Source organism: Scyliorhinus torazame, chromosome 7, assembly GCF_047496885.1.
Source record: "Scyliorhinus torazame isolate Kashiwa2021f chromosome 7, sScyTor2.1, whole genome shotgun sequence".
NCBI classification, from domain to species: Eukaryota; Metazoa; Chordata; class Chondrichthyes; order Carcharhiniformes; family Scyliorhinidae; genus Scyliorhinus; species Scyliorhinus torazame.
The window spans coordinates 41,153,140-41,171,144 of record NC_092713.1 but is presented as its reverse complement, the minus strand read 5'-3'; the positions used below and the strand labels follow the sequence as shown (position 1 = coordinate 41,171,144).

At 46.5% G+C, this 18,005-nt stretch overlaps 1 protein-coding gene across 2 annotated transcripts in view; it reads left to right on the top strand.

The window, feature by feature from the left end:
- The window catches only part of frrs1b (ferric-chelate reductase 1b), a 114,838-nt gene that overhangs the window by 28,826 nt on the left and 68,007 nt on the right, over positions 1–18,005 (top strand). For both annotated transcript variants that reach the window (XM_072510595.1, XM_072510594.1), the window contains exons 2-7: positions 6,975–7,174; positions 8,481–8,626; positions 10,795–10,889; positions 12,195–12,339; positions 13,496–13,678; positions 15,204–15,302. In XM_072510595.1, the coding sequence (XP_072366696.1) occupies positions 6,979–7,174; positions 8,481–8,626; positions 10,795–10,889; positions 12,195–12,339; positions 13,496–13,678; positions 15,204–15,302 (864 nt within the window). In that variant the 5' untranslated portion in view covers positions 6,975–6,978. The remainder of the gene's footprint in view (positions 1–6,974; positions 7,175–8,480; positions 8,627–10,794; positions 10,890–12,194; positions 12,340–13,495; positions 13,679–15,203; positions 15,303–18,005) is intronic.

The window sequence follows — 18,005 nt, the reverse complement described above, 5'->3', positions numbered from 1 at the left end:
ATACAATTCTCCACCTTCAATTACGAGATCTTGTACCGTCCGGGGAAGCTAAACGAGCCTCCTGATGCCCTGTCCCGCGGCACTTGTGCCACTGCACAAGCGGACCGCCTCTGAGCCCTCCACGAGGACCTCTGTCACCCGGGGGTCACTCGCTTTTTCCATTTTGTCAAGACCCGCAACCTGCCCTACTCCATCGAGGAGGTCAGGTCCGTCATCAGCGACTGCCAAATCTGCGCGGAGTGCAAACCGCACTTCTACCGGCCAGAGAGGGCGCACGTGATAAAGGCTTCCCGTCCCTTTGACCGCCTCAGCATGGATTTCAAAGGCCCCCTCCCCTCCACCGACCGCAACACGTATTTCCTGAACGTAATTGACGAGTACTCCCGGTTCCCATTCGCCATCCCCATGCCCAGACATGACCACAACCACCGTCATCAAGGCCCTCCAGGGTATCTTTACACTGTTCGGTTTCCCCGCATACATTCACAGTGATAGGGGGTCCTCCTTTATGAGCGACGAACTGCGTCAATTCCTGCTCAGCAAAGGCATCGCCTCGAGCAGGACGACCAGTTACAACCCCCGGGGAAACAGACAGGTAAAGAGGGAGAATGGAACGGTTTGGAAGACTGTCCTACTGGCCCTACGGTCCAGGAATCTCCCAGTCTCCCGTTGGCAAGAAGTCCTCCCGATGGTCCTCCACGCCATCCGGTCGCTGCTCTGTACAACCACAAATCAGACACCTCATGAACGTCTCCTTGTTTTCCCCAGGAAGTCCTCCTCCGGGACCTCACTCCCAACCTGGCCAGCGACACCCGGACTCATCCTGCTTCGGAAGCACGTGCGGGCGCACAAGTTGGACCCGTTGGTCGAGAGGGTCCACCTGCTGCACGCTAACTCCCAGTACGCCTACGTGGCGTTCTCTGATGGCCGGCAAGATACGGTCCCCCTTCGGGACCTGGTGCCCGCCGGAACCCCAAGCGCTCCTGAACCATTATCCCCCCCCCCCTCACCCCCCACCCCCCACAGCAGTGGGAGGTGTCAGTACTCCCACCGCTCCTGCCTAGGCCCGCCCACCCACCAACGCCCCCTACAGGCGCCCCCCCCCCTTGTCAACCGTTTGCCCCAACAGCGCCGCCTAGGGGTGACAAAGCTGCCAGGGAGGCCGAAACCACGCTCCCGGAGCCGCAACCACCGGGACCCCCACCAGAATCACCACCGAAGCCCAGACACTCCAGAAGGACGACCAGGCTACCCGATCGACTGATTGCTTCAATGTGAACACTTTGTAAATATCCTCGACACCACGGTACCTCCATACCTGGTCATACCATGCTAAAGGTGACTGTTACCACTGGCCACCACCCCCGCCGGACTCTTCTTTAACAGGGGGTGAATGTGGTAGTACCAGGTATTGCGGTACCTAAGAGGCTGATGACCATTGGTTAGACCCAGGAGTCTACCATTGGCTGTTGTACATAGCTCCGCCCTGACAGGCAGAGTATAAGAGATGGTGCCGTCCCAGCAGCCTTCACTTTCTGCACCGAAGCTGCTGGGGAACAGGTTCTAGTAGATTAAAGCCTTCAGTTATGAAATCACTTCGTCTTGAGTGTAATTGATTGCGCATCAAGTGGGAAATTCAAGGAGTCTTCTTTCACTCCAGTTAGTTGTTTAATTGTCCACCAACATTCACAACTGGATGTGGCAGGATTGCAGAGCTCTGATCTGATTCTTTTGTTGAGGGATTGTTTATCTCTGTCCATAGCTTCCGTTGATAACAAGCATGTAGTCCTGTTCACCAGGCTTGGTGAATTTTATTAATTTCTGCTCATTGAAACTTGGCTTTAGATGCCAGTGACATTCTGGCCTGAATGCAGGGGAATTCTTTAAGCTGGACTGTTCCAAACCGTTGAATTGAAAACTCTGGGGGATTAGATCCGCTGCATCTCTCTTATTGGACAGAGGATGAAGAATAGATTACCATGGAAATTGTATCAACATTCTACTGCCACCAGCTGTCATTACTCATTATTCAAGCAGCTAACATTACAGGCCAATGAATAGCTGTCTGATAATGTTAGTAGAGAGCTAACCTCATAGGCTCTGGTTCATCAGGGAAACAGTTTCCATTAACCTGCATGGAACACCAGGGCTGGGATGATTGTTTCCCCTGTGTGGCTCGAGGAGTATAAGCTCCCCCCTAACTACAGGGCTGATACCATATTGTATGTAAGGTCGGCCAGATAGGAACTGACCGACACAGAGAGAGGGGACCTGGTGAGGTTCAACTGGATTCCTTTGTAAATAGTACATATTATAATTAAACGGTTTCTTTGTGTTGCTTGTCTGACTCCCTTTGCCTTTATTAAACTGGCAACGAAGATAAACTGGAATTGTCGACATGCTACTCTGCCACCTGTGACATCTCTCCGCCACTTTGCTTCTCCTGGGACTAAGGTATGGCGTTGAGTGTTTCACTGAGCTTTTGTTTGGTTGATTGGATGCTTTTGACCCTACAGTTGCGTCTTGGAATTAGTACGCATATGCTTGCAATACATTTTGCTTGGCAACAACATAACCAAAAGTGAGCACCAGACTGTGATCTGATTGATGGCTTGCAGTGCATACATATTTGGCATAATTAGGGCCTCATATTTCCGGCAATGCCGGATACGATAGCATTTGATCAGCTCATCGCACTATTGGGGAATCATTTCCACGTGACACTGTCCATCATTGTGCAATGGTACAGAATCAATATGCCGGAAAATTCAGAAAGGGAGTCAACTGCTGAGTATGTTTCCCAGCTATGGAAAATCGCAGAGTATTGCACATATGGGCCTGTGTTGGTGGACATGCTTTATGACTGCTTGGTTTGCGGTATTAATAATCTCGGCATACAGAAAAAACTTCTGGCTGAAGGTTCCCTAACATTCCAGCAGGCTCATCAGATTCCTCTTTCACTGGAGAGTGCAGGAGCTTCAAGGAATGGAAGTAAATGTCGTACGACGCCCTCGCTGCCGTTCAGCTACTAGAATGGACTGCCGTGATACAGTAGGCGCAAGGTCACAAAGGCCTAGCCTGCTATACTGTGTGACTGCGCCACAGGTGGCCCCTATTCACATCCCGGTACAGGTTAATGGGCACTTAATTCAGATGGAATTGGATACAGGTTCTGTAGTTTCAGTAGTGCCTCATCACGTGTTTGACCAAATCTGACATGGGGTGAGTAGATTGTCATTGGCTGATTCGACTGTCCGCCTCGCTACGTTTGTCTACTGTGGGCTCCACGCTCGCCCCGGTGGTCTAAGGACATCAATCTTTGAGCCTTCCCCTCATTGTGGTGCAGGGAGACAGTCCCAACCTGCCAGGTCAGGATTGGCTGCACCATTTGCACCATACTGGCAATGTATCCTCCGGGTGGCAGCAGGCAGCTTATATGCGGTGCTGCAGAAATTCCCTGATGTTTTCAGGCCTGGCCTTGGAAAAATTAAAGGGGCTGTGGTGAAATCCAAGTGGATCCGCAGGCCCTGCCTTGTTTTTTTATGCTCGACCAGCCCCCATGCCGAAATGTTGATGGGTCGCCGACTCCAGTCTCGGTTGGGTTTGTTGTTCCCCAGCATCAGTGCTAAAGTGTTCCACTCACAATAGTTCCAAGGGCGTTGCACATCTCGAGGTGGGCAATGGCCGTAACTTTGGTGAAGGTCCTCCCTGGCTTCCAGGGGGTTGTCGTTCGTCAAACTGGTCCCGTTTCATTGCAGGTCACTTTTCGAGGTCAGCTGGATCACATTAGTGCCTGGCCCCGAGGGGGGGAACTTCACCCCGGTCTTATCGGTTGCCCAGGTTCCACAGTCTGCGCACCCGACTATGTTGTTTTCTTCTCATGATACCGAAATGCCTGATATCTGGTCATCTGATATGGAGGTACAGACCTCTGAGGTCTCTGACTGGGACATTGTCGTTCGGTCATTTTTGGAGGGTTCTCCACCTGGGCGGTCCAGCCGCAAGCGTCATTCTCCGGCTCATTGTATTCCGGCTGATCCGGTCCCACTGCCGGGAAATTATGTCCCAAGGTCAAAGTGCCTGCATCGGCACTTGCTGGGGTTGCGCCAGTTTATTCTGCCCCTTCCTTCCTCGTCAGTGTTTTTAACTTCTTCTTCGTCTGCTCCTCATCTTCATCGTCCTCATCGTTGCCTATGTCTTCTGATTTTGGGAGGAGAGGTGTAATAACCTGGATGTAACATACAGGGTTGGGCTGATTGTTTTCCCTGTGTGGCTGGAGGAGAATGAGCTTCCACGCTAATTACAGGACTGATACCATGTTGTATACAAGGTGTAAGAGATATACCATGCGGAATTAGTGAGGAACTTGTGACACTAAAACGCAGTAGAAATTTGAGTTAAAACTTCTTGGATGCAAACAAGAATCGTTTATTTCCTCTATTTGATTACAATTGAGAGTCACTTAAATCTTATTCTCTAATAAATCCGGCTAGCAAATAGGACTTGAAGAGAAGCAACTTGTACACAATTTAACGTTTAAAATAATACAGAAAGGTTTCTTGCTTACGGTACAACAGCTTGCATTTACTTCAAGAGTTAGAGTGGAAAAGTGAAAAATAGAGATAGCGAATAGTTTAGATCAAAGTATAGAATGATCCGGATAAAGATGGCTGTACCTACCTTCAAGGTTATAGGAAATCATATCAGTCTTTAGCCATCTATCTACACCTCTAAGTCATCCTAATTGGTTTTGGGTAGATTCAAATGAATTTGATTTGACGGTTAGCTGTCAATCTTTAATGTGCAACATTAGCTTTAAATGTTTCATGTCTGAATACTTGTGCATGTTATGGAATGCAATTCTGTGCTGTTATCATGACATGTTTAAACTGGACTTCTATTGACTTAGCTGTTAGCCACATTGTAGACAATAGCGCCTTAATGTTGCTATGGTGCCTGCCTTGTCCTTGGATTGATATCTGGTACGGCTTGTGTTTTAATGTCACACTGTCTTGCAAATGTATTTGCTAGAACAATGGAGCTCAGTAAAAGTGAATTGTGCTGTGTCATAATTACTGTTTTGTGTCTCTATTGAAGCTGTTTTGAGATGACCTGAGGTTATGAGTGAATTTAAAATGGGTATTTAAAACTAGGGCTTAATATTTTACGCTAAATAGCCATCTTTTACCTATCAGGTGTATTAGAAAATAGTTGGTTTCTATACAAGGTCGGCCAGATAGGAACCGCCCGTCAGAGAGCGAGGACCCAGTGAGATTCAACCGGTTGTTTCAATTTTAAGATCATCATTTATGCTACTTTTACCTGAAGGAGAAGGCAATCTGGAAGAGTGGCTGTTTGGATCCGAATCAACCCGCCTCAAACATTGTTAGTGATCTGCTTCTGCAAGCCATGGATGCAAGTTGAGCACAGATAAATTGTGATCCTTTAGTTATTGGGGTCATAAAGGATACTCTGCATCATCCGGAGGGAGATCTCCAACTTCACCTTGCCATAATCCCTCTGTGCACTTTTTAAAAAAAAATGCATTTTATTACAAACATGTATCAAAGCAGGTTACAGCAAATAAACACCCTGGGAAACAGACTTCCCAACAATCAACTACACAGTCTGTACAGATTTTTCCCCTTTTTCACCCTCCCCCCACCCCCCTGCGACAAACAGCTCCTCAAACATGGTCACAAACATCCCCCACCTTTTCTCAAACCCCCCTACTGAGCCCCTTACCTCATACCTTATCTTCTCCAACCAGGAAGTCGTACAGATCATCCAACCATGCCACAATCCCCAGTGGCGATGCCGATCGCCACTCCAGCAAAATTTGCTGCGGTGCAATCAGAGAGGCGAAGGCCACGACATCGGCCTTCCTCCTTTCCATGAGCTCTGGCTTCTCCTCCATTATCCTGGCTAAGACCGTGAACACTCCCGCCCAGAATCGTCTCAATTTTTCGCAACTCCAAAACATGTGCCCCCGGCCACACCTCTCACACTCATCTGCTACCCCCTGAAAGGACCCACTCATTCTCGCCCGAGTCATATGCACACTGTGCACCACCTTAAATTGTATCAGGCTCATCCTTGCACAAGAGGAGGTCCCGTTTCCCCTTCGCAGTGCCTCACTTCATACTCCCCAATTGATCTCCCTTCCCAACTCCGCTTCACCACCTGCTTACCTCCCTGCTCCCCCAGCCACTTGTATATATCCCCAATTCTTCCCTCCCCTTCCACATCCGGAAGCAACCTCTGAGCACTTATATCTGATTCTGTGTAACATGAATCCTCTGCCAAGTAGATTTGCCCCTCCTGTTGTCAACTACTGTGCCAAACAGAAAAGTGTCTGAGATGTGATTGTTTTATGCAACTAAACAATGGGCAGAACATAGTCCTCTTTTTGAAATAATGCCAGAGGATTTCTTGCATCGACTTGAATGGCCAGACAGCACATCTGACAGTGTGATAGCACACAACAAAACAACAACCTGTATTATCAAACCAAATATGACACCAAGCGACATAAGGAGATATTGGGGCAGGTGAACAAAAGCTTGGACAAATAGCAGATTTTAAGGACTGACTTAAAAGAGAAACAAAATGCAGAGCTGGGTGGCTTCAGCTTACATGTGAAAATTGACACTACGTTTTTAGTTGATGTGACAAGGAGAAACATGAACCTTTGGAGGACACCTGAGGTAATGGCGCAGGGGTGGGTTGTGTAGTCAAGCTTCTGTAGAAGGACATGAAACCTTCTTACTCAGAAATGAGAGTGTTATACTGAGCCAACGGTAACACCGACATAACGAATGTTACTTTTTAACTGCAAAGAGTTAGCTTCAACTATGAATTTCTTAATTATCGTTTATCAAATAAATATTAATATTTGGTGGTTGTTAAATTTGACCTCTGGGAAACTAACAGAAATCAGCACCAATTTAAACAATTCTTTTCTGATTCCACAGTAGAATGGGTCTGTATATTCCTGGTATGTTTGCTGTACTTAGCATCTTTGTGGGACCAATAGCAGCTTACGCAAATGGTCAGGTGACCATTGCTTGTGATACCATGTCGCCAAACCATGGATATTTTCCTCAGAAATCGTCGAGCCCTGCCATTATCACAGTGGACAAAGATGTATTCACCTCAAAGGACCAAATAAAAGGTGTGGATATCTTTTAACAGTCCAAACATCTTTTCAAATTTTATGTTACAGCCGTTAACGTGCGATTATATTAATTTAATCAGTGCAAATCCATTTGATAAGTGTTAAAGCAAAATGTGTCACAGTATAGATTATTTGGTACGATATTCAGTAATATTTGGAATGCTTTCTGTTGTTTGTAGTTTGATGCAACTGAATAATTTCCTAGATCATTTCCTTAATTTGACAGCTGGCCCGATGGCGGCCAATTAGGAGGCCACCTCCATGAAGATTGTGGTAGTCTTGATGAAGAAAGCCACATACTACCCAAGCTTTCTATCTTGCACTTATCAAGGATGGTTTGCAAGAAATTACCAAACTATAATGGGGGAACAACAATTTATAATGCATATATAGAAAATAGCAGCAGGAGGAGGCCATTCGGCCCTTCGAGCCTGCTCCGCCACTCATTATAATCATGGTTGATCATCAAGTTCAATACCTTGATCTCACCTTCCCCCCATATCCCTTGATTCCTTTAGCCCCACGGTAGTATGGTGGTTAGCACTGTTGCTTCACATGCCAGGGACCCAGGTTTGATTCCCGGCTTGGGTCACTGTCCGTGCGGAGTCTGCACGTTCTCCCTGTGTCTGCGTGGGTTTCCTCCGGGAGCTCCGGCTTCCTCCCACAAGTCCCGAAGGACGTGGGCCGGGATTCTCCGCCGGCATGATTCTCCGTTGTGCCAGCGCCCGGGGGTTTCCCGACGGCGTGGGGCTGCCCCACAATGGGAAACCCCATTGACCGGCTGGCGTAACGGAGAATCCCGCTGGCCGGTCGGGGCAGAAATGTCGCGGGGCGGAGAATCCTGGTCGTGATGTTAGATAAATTGGACATTCTGAATTCTCCCTCAGTGTATCTGAACACGTGCCGGAATGGGGCAACCAGGGGCTTTTCATAGTGGCTTCATTGCAGTGTTAACATAAGCCTACTTGTGACAATAATAAAGGTTATTATTATCTCCTTCTTGAAATTACACAATGTTTTGGCCTCAACTACTTTCTGTGGTAGTGAATCCCATCAATTCACCACGGTGAAGAAATTTCTCCACACCTCAGTCCTAAAAGGTTTACCCCCTTATCCCCAAACTGTGTCCCCTAGTTCTGGATTTGGAATAACTATCTGAGTGGTTTTCTCTACTTTTAATAGGGAGATGCCTTCTGCCCTTTGTCACCACTTCTCTTGGTATACTCCAGAATGCAGTGATAGGGGCTGCTTGCATGTTGAATGTTTGTTTCCATACTCTGACAATGTTTTCCATTGGTTTCAGTTACCCTCACTGTGAGACAGTCCGGAACTTCATTCCAAGGATTTTTTATACAAGCACGCGATGCTGCTGACCTAAACGACGGGCCTGTTGGAACTTTTAGTCTTATTGATAAGGCCTCCCAGCTTCTGACATGTGGAGATTCAAAAGTGTGTAACTGCATTGTTAATTCTAAATGAATTACAGAATTTCTTTAAAAAGTCCATTTGAAATTTTGTATAGTTGGTCGGAAAAGCTGAACTTGGCATAATTTTAAATTTATGTAAAAGGTGCCTTGGGCACGGGGGAAAAGCAAATGATCTGAAGTGATGGCGAAATGTAGATTTCCCAAGCTGGATGAACTAGCTCAAAGATCCCCTCATCCAAATTTATTCTGTTTCGTGCACATCACTTTTTTAAAACAATTATTCTTTCTTGGAATGGAGACCACTGGCAAAGCCAGCAATTGTTGCCTATCCCTACTTCCTATTGAACTGTGACGTTTTCAAAGCAGTTAAGAGTCAACCACTTTGCCTTGGACCTGGACTCCCATGTAGACCAGACCAGGTAAAGGTGGAAAATGTATTTCCTTAAAGGACATTAGTGTACCAGATGAAATGAAAGTCACCATAATCCCCAAGGGCCATTGGCTGCTCGCCCCTTTTGAGAGAGAGCTGACTGGTGGTGATTTAACCTGAGGGTCACCACCAGATGGGTTATATGACAATTGATGATAGTTTCATAGTCGCCATTATTGAGGTGGGCTTTCAATACTGAGGGCAAGATCTACCGGCTGCGTTACGCCCGAAAGGCAGCGCGGCCGGTAGATGCCGGGCGAACCCTCTTCCGCGATCTACCTGGCTCGCCAAGCCTCGCAGGATCTAACGCGATCTCGTGAGACGTCACATTGTGAATCCCACCCATTGTGTATGGATCACTTTTCAGCAAATCTGCATGAGTGAGACAGCTAGTCTCGCTCTAATATGCTCTCCCATGACCTACCCAAGGCATTGGGATTTAACCCTTCGCCTTGGAGACCTCGGGCAATAGCCATTCCGTGCTGGTCTCCTAGGGGGCCTCCCTCTAGGCAGGGTAGCACCTTGGCACTGTGCTCCGAGTGGTGGGAAACACTCAGCTAAATTTGCTCATTATGGGCCTCTATTCCTATTGGGGTAGATTGCGCTCTACATTTTAATTGAGTTTAAATTTCACTAGCTGCCAGGGATTTGATTTATTGTCATGTGTACTGAGGTACAGTTTTGTTTTGCATACTGTTCACACAGGCATCGGGTGAAGCATACCGAGTGTAGTACTACTCAGTAGTGAAGACGTGTGAAGAGATCAGGTCAATCCATAAAAGAGTCATTCAGGAGCCTGATAACAATGGGGAAGAAGGTGTTTTTGAACCTGTTAGCGCGTGTTCTCACACTTTTGTACCTGCTGCCTGATGGAAGAGGTTGGAAGAGAGCATAACTCGGGTGGGAGGGGTCTTTGATTATGCTGCCCGCTTTGCCAAGGCAGCGGGAGGTGTAGACAGAGTCAATTTTGTGTGATGGACTGGAATGTGTTCACGACTCTCTTACGGTCTTGGGCCGAGCAGTTGCCATACCAGGCTGTGATGCAGCCAGATAGGATGCTTTCTATGGTGCATCTGTAAAAATTGGTAAGAGTCAATGTAGACATGCCGAAGTTCCTTACTTTCCTGAGGAGGTATAGGCACTGTTGCGCTTTCTTGGTCATAGCGATGACGTGGATGGACCAGGACAGATTGTTGATGATGTGCCCACCTAGGAATTAGAAGCTGTCAACCATCTCCACCTCGGCACCATTGATGCAGACAGGGGGGTGTATGACACTTCGCTTCCTGAATTCAATTACCAGCTCCTTAGTTTTGCTCATGTTGAGGGAGACATTGTCATTGTTACACCACGCCACTTGCTTCCTATACTCTGATGCAGCATTGTACGAGATCCGACACCCTACGGTCACGTCATCAGCAAACTTGCAGATGGAGTTGGAGCCAACTTGTGCCACACATTTGAATGGGATTTGAATTTGTGTTCCCCAGAGCATTAGCCTGGGCGAGCTGGATTGCAAGTCCAGTAATATTAATACTATGCCATCATCTTCCCTCTATGTTTTCCAGTCTAACAACAACTTGCCTTTAACATAAAGTCAATTTGTGATCAGCCATACATAGTAATTTCATGGATTATTTGAATATTAGAGAGTTAGTCTAGACATCAAGTAAAAATGTGAAGTGTTTTGATGAACTGAACATATTTGTTGTTTGGAGCCAGCTTGTATTGAGGATTTTTCTCTTGTCTCTCTTCCACAGGACTCTGCAGTCAGTCACACAAATGCATCTGGAAAGCACACAATTGTGGTGCTGTGGAACCCGCCGGTAACAAAACCAGGTCACGTCCAATTCCTGTAAGCATTGCAGTACATTTAATAAATAGAATTCACTGGATAAAACATCTCTCTCTTCGTAATAAAATTAAGATAGCTTTCCACATTGTTCAGTCGTGAGTGTTTGGTCTAAAATGGAGGTGCAAATTGTAAGTTAGTGTAAGTGAGCGAAAGATCAGTTATGTGCATGAGGGATTTCTTGACTGTCACAATTTATTGTGATGAGAATTATATATGTATATCTCCAGTACTGTTTTTATCCATCAGTGACCCTACAATCCAGAGTAAAGGAATTTGGATTCTCTGCCGCATCAGGAACCCTGCTACCTTATTGCTGGCCCGTGTACAAAGATGTACCTTTATTGCACTGGAGGGTCTGCATCTTTAATTAACTCTTGGGATAGATTTTTTTGTTTGTCATTTGCAGCAAAACCAGAAACACTTGTCAGGTTTGGGCTCTTTTCGGATGACTCTGAAGCATTCAGAGAGTTTAGCTCAATGAGGGAGATGTGGGGTGGATTCTTCGGTCGCTGCAGCCGAAATCGCATTCGGCGATCGGCTGGTGAATCAAAGTTCTCGACCAGATCGGGGCGCGCCCCTTTCGCAACACTCCGTCTCCTCCAGAGCGACGTACTCGGAGAATACGGCGCGTGACATATCGACGGCCTCAGGACGTTGCCTGAGGCTCCGCCCCTGACCGGCCGAGATCCCAACGGCGTCGGTCATGTGTGGTCTCACCCATCATGAACTCGGCGTGGCAGCTGCGGACTCAGTCCAGAGCCGCCACAGTCGGGGTAGGGCCGATCTGCGGGCAGGGGGGACTTTATCAGGGACAGGGGGCACTGTGGCAGGGTGGTCCGTGGCACGTGAGCCAGCCAAATGGAGGGCACTATTTTGCAGGCGAGGTCCGCGAGACTCCCACCATGTTGCACGGCGCGGCCGCTGCAGGCTGCCACATGTGCATGTGTTGCCATGGACCCGGCAATTCTCCGGGCTGTATCAGCAGCTACACCGGCTGATCTACGCTGCCGGCATGCAAGCCTCTAGCTACACAGAGGATCGGTGGCCATTTTGCGCCGAACCTTCGGGCGTAAAATGCCACCGTTCCCACGCGGCGTGAGGGCATAGCCTCACAATCGGCGAATCCAGCCCCTGGTCTCCGTTGAGATTTGGAAGTGGCCAAACAGGTTTGTATCAAGAGTTTAGCAAAGGAGATTGACCCCACCCGCCCCTTCATCCACTGGTAAGTGTTTGCCTTGTTTTCTGACTAAAGAAGGGCAAAGCAAGACTGAAATTCTTCCTTAACTTCACTTTTCTTCATTTCAGGGTCACGGTGGTTCAGAAGTTCAACATTTACTGGGTGAAATTACATGGTCCAGTGATTTCTCAATTAAACGCCCCTCCTCTACCAGCACAGACTACAACAGAAGCCCCGCAAATCTTGCCAATTACCTCCCAGTTGACGAAACCAGTAAGTGCCTTCCAAATAGATTCAGAATAAGATGTTTGATTTCAAGGGGGAAAGGGACGAAACAGGATGTTTAGAAATAATTTTGCTCCATGTTTTAAGTAGATACGTGGATGAGTTTCTGAATTTGCGCTAAAATTAAACGTTATTTTATGAAAATTGTTCTTGTGCCTTTCTGTCATACTTTAACTGGCCCAAAAGGTGAAACTCAATTTCAATTAATGTGGAAACCAATCTTGGGATTTCTCAATAACGGAACAGAATTCCTACTGGCAGCATAACTTCAGAAAAGCAGGACATAGAATCATAGACTTTACAGTGCAGAAGGAGGCCATTCGGCCCAACGGGTCTGCACCAGCCCTTGGAAAGAACACCCTACCCAAGCCCACACCTCTGGATCCCGGCTGAGTGTGGAGGTGCTGGACACTGTCCGCAGCCGGCACGCCGGGTTCCCGACGTGGTCCGCGCCGTCGGGAACCCGGCCCATCGGGGGCGGAGCATCGTGGGTGGACCCGCCATGACGCCCCAATGGCATTGAAACGCCGCGAGGCGCGCGGGTAATGGTGACGCGGGTTTGGAGGGTGCGAAACATTGCGGACCGGCGTCAAACTGGCACTGGCTCTGATTCCGGCATCAGAATCCGTTCTCCGCCTGATGCCAATCACAATTTGGCCGTTGGGCGGCAGAGAATCCAGCCCCTGATGATTGGTTGCAGAGAATGATTCTGATCAATGTAGAAAATTTCATTGGCTCTCAGACTTTTTGTGTCACGTCATCTATTCGTCCTAGCAGAAGAGTTTGTGAGATGTCATGCTGTGCCAAATCAGGCCCAAATTAGGCTTTCCAAAACCCTTTGAGTGAGAATTTCCCTGGGATTCTCTCAATCTCCTGCTTTAACGTTGGGCATTCTGGATAGACAGCTGGTTTTAACCATTTACACTGTTTCTTTGGCGAACACATCAATTTCCCACCTGGCATCATTGATGCCTATTTCCAGGCATATCATTTGATAAGAGTACCACCTCTTAACATCAGGTGCATGCATGGAAATAATTTAAAATTCTTTTTGTAATGAACGTTTAAAGCAATGGAAAAAAATGTGTTATGCTCAGTCACCAGTTGTGTGGAAATGATGCATTTTAGCTTGTTCTGTTGCCAGTTCAATGTGACAGAATGTGGCAGTAAAACATTCTGCCTGAGGGATCCCTTTGGATGTGACCCTGAGCTGGATCGATTGTGCTTCTTCCTCTCCTTCAACATGCAAGAATCTTCAGTGCTGTTTGAGTTGAGTGGACCTTCAAATGGTTACATCTCTTTCGCCCTGTCAGGTGACAAATGGATGGTCAGTATCATAGGAATTTAAAATTCTCCTTGTATTGGATGAAGGCAGTTGCCAATATTTGCAATGATCCCATTCTCTCCAAGTGCTATATCCAGACGCCTCTTGAATATATTCGAAGTTTTAGCAATGTTTCTACTTCCTGTGGCAATAAATTTCACAGGCTCACCACTCTTTGTGTGAAGAAATGTCTCCTTTTCTCAGTCCAAAATGGTTTACCCTGAATCCTCAGACTGTGACCCCTGGTTCTGGACACCTATCATTGGTAACATCTTCTCTGCATCTACCCTGTCTAGTCCTGTTAGAATTTTATCAGTCTCGATGAGATCCCCCCTCATTCTTCTGAACTCCAGCGAGAACAATCCCAACCTAGTTAATCTCTCCTCATGTGACAGTCCCGCCATCCCTGGAATCAGTCTGGTAAACCTTCGCTGCACTCCCTCGAGAGCAAGAACATCCTTCCTCAGAGAAGGGGACCAAAACTGCACACAATATTCCAGGTGTGCAGTTCAAACTGCACACAATACTCCAGTTCAATCCACTCCATCTCTCTCTTAGTCCTGGCTCTTGTAGGAAACCTCCTACCGAGGAGAGAGTTGTCAGCATTCTTGCTCACCGATATCTGCAGAGTTTCACTTTTGAGCATTTAACATTGAAGTGTCTGGAGTATGTGGATGAGAATGTTTATTGAAACCAACTCCTGTTAAGTTAAAACAAATGTGCAGGTTCAGAGGCAGTTTATAAACCAAGTTTTGACACTCCAATGTGAGACTACCTTTTTCTAAAAACAGATCAAGTCTTAATTCCAACAATACTCAAGCAGCTCAACACCATCCAGAACAAAGCAGTCTGCTTGATTAGCACCCCGTCCACCACTTTCAGCATTCATTCCCTCCACCACCGAGGCAGCAGTCTGTATCGTTTACATGATGCACTGCAGCAAGGACCTTAGATTCATGTTGCATTACATTCATCCCCCATCATCTGGCCTGGGCTTGAGAAATCCTACCAACTGTCCTGGCTTGAGACAATTCACACCTCTTTAACCTGTGATTATCCCTCTCTCCAGTTGCTCCATCTGGACCTGTAAAGAATTAATTTCCTGCAAAGACTCGCATTCAACGTATCGTCTTGCATCTTTGACTTTGTCTACATATATGTTTCTGGAACCCACCTCTTCATTCACCTGAGGAAGGAGCGGTGCTCCGAAAGCTAGTGATTCAAAATAAACCTGTTGGACTTTAACCTGGTGTCGTAAGACATCTTACTGTGCTCATCCCAGTCTAACGCCAGCATCTCCACATCGTATTTTTTTAAATTAACAAAGTTATACTACAGATCGGAGTTACTGTGAATCGAACAATTTGACAGCCACAATGGTTTCAGTATTAACAAATGCCAAAACTAAAATTCTAAGACTCATTGCATTTACTGGAATGATGGATTACAAGCAATTACATTTTTAAAACTGGTTATTAACATTATTCCAAGTGTGATTTGTATTTACTTAACAATCTTCTGTTACCAGGGTAACGATGACATCTACTTATGCGTCGTAAATGACCAAAGTGTACAGATCAATCCAGCCCATTCCACTGGCCGTTCGCATCCAATATTGAACTCTCAGGTGGGTGCAGAAATGCTAACTTCCTAATTATGTTCTCAATTGATCTATATACCTGTCTGAATGAGGCAAGTCCTTGTCATGATATCCATATTGACAAATCATGGTGCAATCACACACACACACTGATGGATAGGTCGACGGACCAATCAACACACACGCAACATCACAGCCAATCACCAGTGAGAGCACACGCACTATAAAACAGGGAACACCACAGTTCCCACTCATTCCAGAAGGAGATAGCTCAGAGCACAGAGCTCACAGCGTGCCACTCAGACATACACCATGTGCTGAGTGCCTCTCTAAGATAGTGCCAGGGCTGGGTCCACAGGTTAACTGGTGAAGTACGAACCACAGCCAGAAGTTAACAGTAGTTATTGTACAGAATAATAAAACAGAGTTGTACCATCTACAACCGTGTTGGTTCGTTTGTATATCGGAACACCCAACTCGACAGTCCTTACAAAGTTTCTGTGCACCTTTTAAAGATGAAGAGTGTCCTCCCTGTACCCTAGCAACCATCTATCCCTCAAGTAACAGCACTAAGACAGGTTTGGTCATTGCAGTTTGTGGCACCTTCCGATATGAAAATTGTAAGTTGCATTTTCTTGCATAGCAACAAGTGGCGACAGCTCAAACATTGTTGGCGTTAACTAATGTTCCTCTGAAATTTGATAAAACACCATTTAGATGTAATTATTTCTATTTACATATATTTGCTTTGAGAAAATGGCATTGGAATTAAATATATTGTATAGATACAAGTGAAAACATAATGCAGGCGTATGGGGCAAAAGCTACGGAATGGAACTATTTTGGATAGCTCTTTCAAAGGGCTGGCACAGGCAAAATGGATCAAGTGGTCTCCTTCTGTGCCATATCATCCAGCATTAATGTAGTTTAGATTATTGCCATGTTTAAATGTATTCTAAATTGGCTTCAAAAAGTATGTTTGAAATTAAAAATATGTTGGATTGAGTCCAGCTGTTGCTCAGCTCACCTCATCAGATGAACGGGAGTTGCACAAAGAGTGGGGAGATAAGTTAAAAGACATTTCTTTGCACAGAGAGCTTTTGGAGCACAGAGTGTTGTTTGTCAGAGTAATTGTCACAGAGATTGTTTCTTGCTTCTTTTTAGGGAAGAGTAGACAAGCATTCTCCCAGCTTCTCTGTCTCCATCACACCCATTCTTAAAATGCATCATTCTATTCAGGTGCTTCTGACCTGTCTTTTTTTCCCTTCAACTGAACACTCCTCCCCACTCATCACTCGCTCCCCACTCCCCCACCATACTTTACAGGGCCTTTGGCCATATCTTCTCAATTTCGCATTTCTATCCCTTCCTCTCCATCCCAGAACCATGATAATGTTCCCCCTCTCTTAGGTTTCCGCCATAACAGCACTTCAACAGATCATCCGCTGCCCATTTCTGCCACACACAATGAGATGCTACCACCAACACAACTTGCCCTCCCCTCACCTTTCAGCATTTTAAAGGGACCCTTCGCTCCGTGTTACATTGGTTTACTTCCCAGTTTCCCCCAATGCCCGCTTCTCCTTCCCATGGCACCTTTCCATGCAAGAAAAGGAGATGCAACCTCTGCCCTTTTACCACTTCCTCTCTCATCATCAAGGCTCAAACACTCCTTCCAGATGAAACAGCGATTCACTTGTACCTCTTTTGATTTAGTGTACTGTGATGTAATGTAAAGTCACCACAGTCCCAGATGACCATCAGCTGCTTTCCCCTTTGAGAGCTTACTGGTGGTAATTTAACGTGAGGATCACCACATCTCAGATGAGGAACATGGTTGAGAAGGCTGTGCCTTCATGAATAACCTCAGCTGGTATGGGAACTGAACCCGCACCTTTTGCCTCTTGCAGCATTCCAATTCAGCTCAACGCAAGTTCGAGGAACTACCCCCCATCTTTCAACTGGGCACTTTACAGCCTTTAGGACATTTTCAGCTGCTAACCATTGCCCATTTCTTTTCCTTGTTCTATGCAAGTTTGTTTTCAGCAAGTTTGTTTTCTCTCTTGATTCTCCTTTTCCCACAGCAGCTATTCAGGATCCTGCCATTCAAACCTTCTCTAGACATTTTGGGCAAGATCTACCGGCTGTGTTGCGCCCGAAAGGCAGCATGGCATGGCCGGTTGATGCCAGAAGATCCCTCTTCCGCGATCTACCCGGCTTGCACGCCTCGCGAGGTCGCGAGGTGAATCCCGCCCATTGTGGTACCTGTAGACCCTGCAAGGTTCTCCGCCATTCAATCTCCTGCGAGTCGACTTCACCATTCAATCATGGCTGATATGTTTCTAATCCCCAATTTCCTGCCTTCTCCCCATACCCAATGATGCCCTTATTAATCAACAACCTATTGATCTCTGTTTTAAAGACACTCAGTGAATTGGCCTCCACAGCCTTCTGTGTCAGAGATCCACAGATTCACCACTCTCTGACTGAAGAAATTCCTCCTCATCTCTTGTTTTAAAGGAACGCCACTTCAGTCTGAGGCTGTGCCCTCCGGTTCTCCGACTAGTGAAAACATCATCTCCCGTTCACTCTATCTAAGACCCCTAGTATTCTGTGAGTTTCAATGAGATTGTCGCTCATCCTTCTGAACTCCATTGAGTACAAACCCAGAGTCCTCAACCGCTCCTTATATAACAAATCTTTCATTCCGGGAATCATTCTTGTGAACTC